This window comes from Sinocyclocheilus grahami, unplaced genomic scaffold (genome assembly GCF_001515645.1).
Source record: "Sinocyclocheilus grahami isolate Dianchi unplaced genomic scaffold, SAMN03320097.WGS_v1.1 scaffold154.1, whole genome shotgun sequence".
NCBI lineage: Eukaryota > Metazoa > Chordata > Actinopteri > Cypriniformes > Cyprinidae > Sinocyclocheilus > Sinocyclocheilus grahami.
The window spans coordinates 1,365,362-1,375,137 of record NW_015505333.1 but is presented as its reverse complement, the minus strand read 5'-3'; the positions used below and the strand labels follow the sequence as shown (position 1 = coordinate 1,375,137).

The 9,776-nt window shown below is 37.0% G+C and overlaps 1 protein-coding gene across 1 annotated transcript in view; it reads left to right on the top strand.

The window, feature by feature from the left end:
- Positions 1 to 9,776, top strand: part of LOC107592577 (arf-GAP with coiled-coil, ANK repeat and PH domain-containing protein 3-like) — a 25,739-nt gene that overhangs the window by 7,721 nt on the left and 8,242 nt on the right. Inside the window, exons 2-9 of the mRNA XM_016282107.1 lie at positions 1,646 to 1,674; positions 2,517 to 2,725; positions 4,899 to 4,968; positions 5,674 to 5,768; positions 5,923 to 6,137; positions 7,412 to 7,507; positions 7,733 to 7,834; positions 7,912 to 8,132. Of these exons, the coding sequence (XP_016137593.1) occupies positions 1,646 to 1,674; positions 2,517 to 2,725; positions 4,899 to 4,968; positions 5,674 to 5,768; positions 5,923 to 6,137; positions 7,412 to 7,507; positions 7,733 to 7,834; positions 7,912 to 8,132 (1,037 nt within the window). The remainder of the gene's footprint in view (positions 1 to 1,645; positions 1,675 to 2,516; positions 2,726 to 4,898; positions 4,969 to 5,673; positions 5,769 to 5,922; positions 6,138 to 7,411; positions 7,508 to 7,732; positions 7,835 to 7,911; positions 8,133 to 9,776) is intronic.

Below are 9,776 nucleotides of genomic sequence, written 5' to 3'. Positions count from 1 at the left end.
ACTGTACCTGATATACAGTATATCCAAAATAATCGATATTGAATCTAATTGAATTGGTAATGGAATCGAATCGCAAGCTTGTAAACGAGAATTGAATCAAATCGTGAAATTTGTGTAAAAACCCAGCCCTAGTTACTACCCAGCACTGTATATCTATGTCACCAGTAGCATCCCACCATTGTTGCAGTCATTTTTGCATGGACACACTCTTCACAAAATGTAAATATATGTAGTTGCAAACTTCTTTTTTGCTAAATGACATATGAAAACAGACGGTGAATGCGGCCAGCTGCGATGCTGAGGGCGGAAGCATCCTGTTGATTTATCAAATGATTTATCTGCAGAGATGCCTAAACAGTGTCTCTCTCCCTCCTCTGGTGACAGAGTTACGATCTCTCTGGCTGTCCCACCACCTCGCCATTTTACTGCCTCCTCGTGTTGCATCTGCACTCGTAACACATGCACAACCACACTAACTCACTCCTCTCACACTGGTCTTTTATTCACGACTAACCCGCTTGTGGCACGCTTGGGGTTTTCCTTCCTCAGTCTTTCACAGAGTTACAGTGTGTCGCTTTGATGTGAGATGGCTTCACTGTACGCTTGTTTCTCGGGTTATTACTGATGCTTCTGGATAAACATTTTTTTAAAGATGAAGATATTCGGAAGGTTGAAGTGTACTTTGGTGAGTTTGAATACTTTTTTGTGTGCGTTTTATGTTAACGCAAACTATCTCGAGATATTATTTGTTACATGTACTGCATAGAATTGAACATGTATTTTTTTCAGTGACCTTTAGTGAATGTTTATTTAGTATTTTACTTATTGATATTATCGCTAGTACAATATTTATTTAGTGTAGAGGTCTTCAGACTTTTTCAGGCCAAGAATCCCTTAGCCACTTGACTGGTGACTGGTCTTTGTGGGATGGAAGACTGTGAAAACTGGAAGACTTTCCGTACCCACTGTAAGCAATAGGCTATTTTAGAAAGGAACATTTAAAAGAGGAAGAAGAATCCCTTAGTGGATAGAGAGATGGAGTAGGGACTCCTGTTAAATATAGCCAAGCCTGCTATAGTCATTGCATTTTAAATGTGAGGTATATAAAACACTTTTATAGTACCATATTAAATATGTACTAAATACAATAAATAGCTACACACATTTTGTGTATTTGCATACTTTATGATGCTTACATTGCAAAGGCATTTAAATCATCATTATTGATGTATATAGTCATACGCATTACATTTTTTTTTTAGTGTAGAGGTCTTCAGACTTTTTCAGCATTAAATTTTTTTTTTTACTGAATACATTTACTTTTTATTTGCTTTTTAAAATAAAATATTTATCTGTAAAAGTATATGCATATTGTATTGGTAAAACAACATACATTTAATTTTATATAAATAAAATTAATTACAAATAATAAATCGTAAATTAAGTTGAAAATGTCTTTTAAAAGGTATAATTGTTACCGTGTATGATAAGGTATTTTATTTAAAGGGATAGTTCACCTTCAGTTGCTGGTCCCAATTGACCTCCATAGTATGTATAAAAAAAACACACACACACACACACACAATGGAAGTCAATGGGGACCAGCAACTGAAGGTGAACTATCCCCTTAAGGTTTTTATTGTAGCATTTTTTATACTTAACTATTATATTGAGGTCAGTCTAACTACTCTGTCACATTAATACATAGACTTAGACATCAATATGTAATGTGAAGTTGACATTTTACTAGCTAAACTAACTTTTATTTTAAGAGGCTTATTGGCCTTGACACACATTCATGAGGATCTCAGGGGGTCCTTTCTATGATATTGTTTCCTGTTTTTTTCCCCTCTGTTGGTTGCACCACATGACAGGACTTTTTAAATATATATATATAAGCTGTGAAGCACTTTATACCCCTCTAAAATACATATCTTAATTGTTTTCCAGAAAGTTTTTTAAAAGTTTTTTTTTTTTTTTACATAAATGTAAGAAATTAATAGTTCATAAATATCCTTACTTTTGGGGGGATTCACACCACATGACATTTTACAATCTAAACTAACCCTGCAATAATACAAAAAACTAATTATTTTAAGAGGCTTACTGGTTTTTACACACAGTCATGATATCATTTCCTGATTTCTGAGTTATTTTTACTGTATGTTGGTCGCACCACATGACAGGACAGTGTTTATATTTATTTATTTATTTTTAATACTAGTAACTTTTTTTGTATATATATAAAAATATATGAATAGTAATTCGCACACTTGATAAATTGTCCATAACTAGTTATGGTTAATTATTCATATTTCCTGTTGTGAGCTAAATTCGCTACATCATATAAGAGGTGCATTCATGTCTTTTTATGTATGAATGGCATTTTTAATGTGTTTTTAAATAAACTAATAAATTTGGGCACAAAAATGAGTGTCATTCCATTGACCCGATTACATGGATTGCTTTTGACACCATTTGAATAAAGTTAAGAGCATAAACTCTTGATTCTACAGCGTTTGGACAGGACAGCGTCTCCCTCCACGAGCAGTATCGACTCTGCCAGCGAGCCACGGGAGCGTATTGTTAAGGGAGAGAGTATCCTACAGCGGGTCCAGTCTCTGCCAGGAAACGAGATCTGCTGCGACTGTGGCCAGGCCGACCCTCGCTGGGCCAGCATCAACCTCGGCATTCTGCTCTGCATCGAGTGCTCTGGCATTCACAGGTGAGAGTCTGCTGTTTGTTTTAGTGAGAATTTAAGTTATCCACCTTTTCATAATGAGCCTGCTGCATTTTAAATTATGGGAGGCACTTCCAGTTTGGGAAAATTCCACTCAAAAAGACTGAAACAACTCTTTTCAAATCATAAGGTTGCACTACAAATAATCCTGATCATCAGTTTGACTGAATGAGCTGTAAATATTCCTTCATGTTCTATTTTCAGACGTCAGCAGAATAACGTAATGCCTGGTATTTTAAAGGGATAGTTCTCCCAAAAATGAAAATGTTTGCTACACACACATATTTTGTTATCCGCTGGAACGCCACTACCTCGTGAACGCACGTACCAGTTAGAGGAAGCTAGAGATTACGGTTTATATAGTTTTAAATATGGATATTTTTCTTACACAAACGCATCGATTCACTTCAGGAGGCCTTTATTAACCCCCCGGGGCCGTGTGGAGTACTTTCATGATGGATGGATGCACTTTTATGGCCTTCAAAATCTTAACCCCAATTCACTGCCATTATAAAGCTTGGAAGAGCAAGGACATTTTTTAATATAACTCCGATTGTATTCGTCTGAAAGAAAGAAGAAATTCATATACACCTACACTGTTACAATTTTTTGTGTGAAATACAGTATATTCCAGGTTAATAATTGCGTTACTTTCACAGTAATTTCACAGTGGGACTTCTCTTGTATCTAACTGCACTCTCAGAAATTTCTTGTAAGCAAACGTCTCCGGTTACTTATGTAACCATGGTACATAGTTTAAAACAAAGACACAGCGGAGCCACTGCGCATCTCCATTCAAACACAGCGGTGTTTCGTTTATGAATGAACGGGGGTTTTTAAACTAATCTAGTGAGTCAGTGATTCATGATTACCCATTCATAAAGATCATCCATTCCTGAATGAATCAGCCGTTCGAATGAATCAATTGAATGAATGATTCAGTGATAAAATCAGTGATTTGCCGCCACCTGCTGGCAGTTTGTTTCATTTTTAAAGTATCTTTTCCGTTATTTAAATCATTTAATATTTCTATATTCAAAATGTTATATTTAAAACATTAATCTCATCATGAATTTATGGATTTAATTGCACTCCTCTGAGCTTCATTAAATGTCTGAAAGTACACCAAGCCACTTTTGTGTTCTTCCGTGCCACCTCTACAAATTAATTTTGTTAATACTGATTTAATTTGATTGGTAACTTATATGTCTTATTCTACTTGTTCTTATTCTGTCGTTTTTAATTACAATTTTTAAAAAGCTTAAAATATCATTTTTTTAAGAATTTGACAAAAGATGACATACTTTTAATAAAGTTAGAGGAGTCAAATATCACCTCGTAATGGGAAGGCTACTTTTTGATAAAATGTTGGATTATTGATCAGAAGGTGCTCCTAAAATTTTGAACGTGCTCCTAAATTTTTTAAGTTAAAAAAAGAAAAGTAAGCGTAGAGCCCTGCTGTGTTTACAGTGTAGGATGGCTTGAGGGTGGGTCATTTTTATTTTTGGGTGAACTATCCTTTTAATGTGACATGGAATAACAAGAATATCTGTAGAAGTTCTTTTCAGTCTGCTGCAGTATTTGCCATTGTTATTTGACTTGTTCACACTCCAGATATCGTACAGTCGACATAATGACTCTAAACATCTGAGAACCGTCTGCTTCCATATTGATTTGACTGAAGATAGACAGGCTTTAAAGCCACCTGCGTCAGAACATTTATCCCAACTGCATCACTCGTGACAGATTGAACCCAACAGCAGAATGGCTTTGCTTGAAAGCCATATGATGCTCATGTACACACTGCGTCACACCCTCAGGGTGAAGCACTTTTCTGCTCCATCAGTTCCTCTGCAGATTACCGGTGCCATCCTGCTAATCCGATTAAATCGCTCCTACCTCCTCAAAGATGGCCGTCCATAACTGAACGCAAGACAGAAGCCTCATAATGCACAGAGGCATTAGAACTGATGTGTTCAGACACAACAGGGGCTGCAGATGGGGATTCTGTGATTCTACAGGTTTCTAAAGGAGGCTGACCCAAATCCTGTCATTGCTAGACTTATTTTTAATCACAGAATATAATAGAGGTCGTTATAAAAAGTGTGCTTAAATCAACCATGCTTGAAGAGCTAATTTTCTGATTCTGTCTCTGCAGGAGTTTGGGCGTCCACTGCTCTAAGGTTCGCTCTTTAACACTCGACACATGGGAGCCAGAGCTTATGAAGGTAAGATCCCACTGAGAACTAAATGGGTGCATCTCACAAACCTGTTCAAAGTATTTTGGTATCCTATTGCACCCCTATCAAAGAAAAGTTGGGAAAAATAACACATTTTTAGCTTGAAGTAAATAATGTCTGTCTCTACTTTAAGATCGTTTGCAAAGTGACAGTATATTTATGAATAATATCCCCTAAGTTTCCCACTAAATGCTCATTACCGTAATGTGAAATGTTGTTCTCAGTACTATAATGCAAAAAATAAGATATTCATACATCATTATAGTATTTATTTTAGCTGATTTAAATAAAAAAACATTGTATTGCAATTTTAGATTTTTATTTTATTTTGTAATCATTTTTTTTATTTTGAATTCTTAAATTTGAACTGTATAATAGTTATACTGTAATAATAATGGGAAAGACAACTTGAAAAAAACATCAGGATGCATTACAGTAATGGGAATTTTGAGGGAATTCTATGAAAACCAGACGTCCTTTCCTTTATGCAAATGTCATTCTATTATATTATAATTATTATACAAAACCATATATTGTTATATTATAATAATTTCGTATAACAATTATTTATTCACCCAAATCCCAGTACAGAATTAATTTAGTCACTATTAAAACTTGGTTATGTTATGTTATGTTATGCTATTTTTTACTTTTATCAGTCAAATAATGCTTTTCTGACTGTTTTCTCTGTAGTTAATGTGTGAGCTTGGCAACACTGTAATCAACCAGATTTATGAAGGTGCGTGTGAGGAGCAGGGACTTAAGAAACCTGGTCCCAACAGCTCAAGGTCAGTGTGCAGCCAACTCTCCGCCATTGCATTATATCAGTTGCCAGAATCTATCAGAAGATAATATTTTTTTCTTTTTGATGTCATTATATTTTCATATGGTGAATGTTTCAATGATGGAAGCTCTCGTTTGTGCTTCTTATGTTTTATGTAGGCAAGAGAAAGAAGCGTGGATCAAAGCGAAATATGTGGAGAGGAAGTTTCTGAAGAAGATGTGTGGTGCCGAGGCCCTGGTGGAGGGGAGCAGAAAATCACACCACTGGAGCGTGAAGAAGTGCAGGAGACACAACAGCTCCATCAGAGCCCCTAAAACCCGCCGGAAATACAGGCACGATGCCAGGATCATGTCGCCAGCCAATCTCTCTGCTGGTACTTGCTTTTGTTATTTCTGAACATATGTCATTTCTGAACTGTTTTCTGAGTTAGCCCTCATTCGGGTTCGTTTTGACCTGTAAGAGATATATTTTTTTTTTAAAGTAAATGAACCCATTTTTAGTAAGGGAACAAAACTTTCCAAATTCTTTAAGACCCTCAAAATATGCATCATTCTTTCTTTTCTTTTTTTACTAGATATAAGCGTCATTTGGGACCAGGTATATATGGAGTACCATTAGTACCAAAAATACTTTTTGTAAAATATATTTAGCCTTTCCCCATATCTCACACACATTTTGGACTGAATTAAAAAAAACAAACATATGTATGCCTATTGATGAGCCATTGCAGCATGAAACATTTGATCACTTTTGTAATCCGTAAGTTTAATTAAAATAAAATGTATTTATTTTGTATGAAAACTTCTCAGAGTAATATTCATGTTGTTTTGTTATGAATATGTTTTCATATGTCTGAATGTTTCTGAGCAATCTTGAGTCTTGAGGAATTTAATTAAATGTCATTCATTGTAATGGGCTTAAAGGGTTAGTTCACCCAAAAATGAAAATTAGCCCATATATTACTCACCCTCAAGGCATCCTAGGTGTATATGACTTTCTTCTTTCAGAGGAATCCAGTCGGAGTTATATTAAAAATTGTCTTTGATCTTTCAAGCTGTTTAATGCCACTCAGCGGGTGTTGCATGCATCAGCCCAAAAGCACTTAATTAAAATGCACCCATCCATTAAAAAAAGTGTCTCACATGGCTCCGGGGGGTGAACAAAGGCCTTCTGTAGCAAATATATAAGTATTTGTAAGAAAAATATCCATATTCAAAATGTAATAATTACTTTAATGTAGCTTGCGCTCACTGTTGTACACTGGAAGCAGTTCTGGGCTGATGACGTAGGTCGGCTTTGCAAATTTTGTACAGTGATATATTCAAAATTAAGATAAATTGCATCAAAACAAAGATATATTGCGTCATAGCTTTTTTAAATTAAAAAAAAAAAAATCTCAATTTTGAATAATAAAAATGAGCAAATGCAGCAATAACATGGTAATAACATAGTAACATGTAATACCTAAAAAAGAATGACATTCTCACTCATTAATGATCAGATACAATATGGTTTTAGTTGAAAAATATTATATGTTATGACTGTTTTATAAAATATGGAATGAGAAAATACAGATTTTGAATGCATTATGAAGGTTAGGCAAAGTGAAAAGTTGACATGATGTTCTTCTCTACTTGTCCTCCTCAGCTGCGGCAGCTGCAAAGTTTCGGAGAGAATCCTTGTTTTGTCCCGACGAGCTTGATTCGCTCTTCTCTTACTTTGACACAGGCTCAGGGCCTCGCAGTAAGTTCTTCATACGACTTTACCTTCTAATGTCCATGAGACAAGTCCATCCCATATATCTCCTGCTGTTTAGTTCATAAAGACTTCATTTTGAGAGTTGCTACAGGAACTTCAGTCTGCATGTTTGCCTGTTGCAGACAAATTTTATAATGCATTGTGTGAGAGGTCAAGCACTGAATGTTTGAGAAGGTCATGAGTAACGTGTCCCTCGCTTGGCACCCACTGGCCCCGCAGGTCTCAGCAGTGATAGCGGGCTTGGCGGCAGTACTGACGGCAGCACAGACATACTCGTTTTCGGCTCAGTGGTGGACAGCGTCACTGAGGAAGGTGAGAAGACGTCCTACATTGGTATGTCTATCTGTTGTGTGTTTGTCCCCTTCTTCATCTCCCATGTTTTATTGCAGAGCGTGAGGACTCGGATGAGTCCAGTGGGGAGGTTGATATCGAGCAGGAAGCATCGGATCCAGAGGACGGCAGGGAGCTTGACCCAAAGACGCTGCTTCATAAGGCATCACGGGCTAGGAACCTATCGGTCATGGCAGAGGCACTCGCGCACGGTGCAGATGTCAACTCCGTCAGTGAGGAGGACGAAAGCAAGAGTCCATTAATACAAGCCGTCGCAGGGGTGAGACTTCCTACAACGAACAAAGTTTGGTGTAGGATTTACTTTGAAACCATTTTCACTCATAAATTGCTTTTTTTTTTTTTATCACAAATAAACGAGAAATTTGGAAGTAGAAAGACTGAAATACTATTTTCTTATGAAACATACTCTTTGTTTTAATTTACAACTATGAAAAATCTTTTTTTTGCAGTGTATACTTCATGTACTGCTAGTAGAGTACATTTACAGTGTTTACTATATTCAGTGTTTCTAGTAGGGCTGTCAAAAAAATTTTTTTGAATTTCGAATGCTAAAATAAAAATCCACGTTCGAATGCAAAAACGTTGCATTAGAATTTTAGGTGTGCGCTAAGGAGGCAGCTTTATCAGTGGTGCACGAGATCATGCGATGACGATGTAAGTGTCGTTGCATTTTAATGTTTTTGTTTAGCCTGTCCAGTTGAAGCTACTAGATGCGGCGCTGCTGCGTTGTTAATTACAAATATTGCGGGAAAAAGGAACATCAATGTGGAGAAGATCATCTTTACGTCAAAACTGAAACCAAGCCGTTCACACAGAACGCATATTTCACGCATTTTCTAGAGGGACATCTATCACCGTTGCACTCGCGTCTCACACAAAAGAGTTTAGAATGTTTAGAAAGCCATGTAAAATTAATGCAAGTTCAACTTTGAAAAAACATATATTGAGACTTTATGGCAGGTTTTTTCCCCCTTCCCACTGCAACTCGTGTTTTTAAAGGGGTCATATGATGCTTTTTTAAAGATCATTATTTTGTGTATTTGGTGTAACAGAATATGTTGACATACTTTAATGTTCAAAAAACACATTATTTTTCAAATACTGTACATTATTGTAGGTCCTCTATGCCCCGCCTCTCTCAAACGCTTCGTTTTCTACAAAGTCCCTCCTTTGACAAGCGCAGTCTGCTCTGATTGGCCAGCTGACCCAGTGCATTGTGATTGGCCGAACACCGCAAGCACTCGTCGGAAATGTAACGCCCCTTACCATAATCGCGAGCTTCATCTTTCAAAATAAATGTAAAGACAGAGCCCGAAAGGGGAACAAAGTCTCGTGATAGACACAGTGATGAATATGTGTTTGCAGTACACAAGCCACGGTTAAGACAGCTGACTCCACTGTGATGTGATGTGTCTCTCTCTCTCTTGCTTGCACATGCGCACACACACACACACACACACCGCTCTCTCTATCTCTCGCTCGCACGCGCTTGCACATGCACACACACACACACACACACACACACACACCTCTCTCTCTTGCACACACACACACGATGCCCAAAACTCCGCATATGAACAGTCAATAGCAAATACTTGAACTAATAACAAAACAGTAGCTGATTCAGAAGCACCAGATTGTCATAGCAATAGATTGTCATAACAAAGCAAAGAATGACCTCCTCTCCTAGGTTCACGAAACGGTCGTCCATAAAATGCATTGCTGTTCTGTTGTAAGTAATCTTAAACATTCCTAAATGCATCTACTTCCGGAAGGCCAAATAAAGTGCTTTTGCTTTCACCTAGAAACACACAGCGTCTCCCTGACATGCTGCATCAACACTAACTGCTGTTCCTGAAACCACGCCTTCTTTCTTTGCGTGAACATTTGGGCGGCATTATGC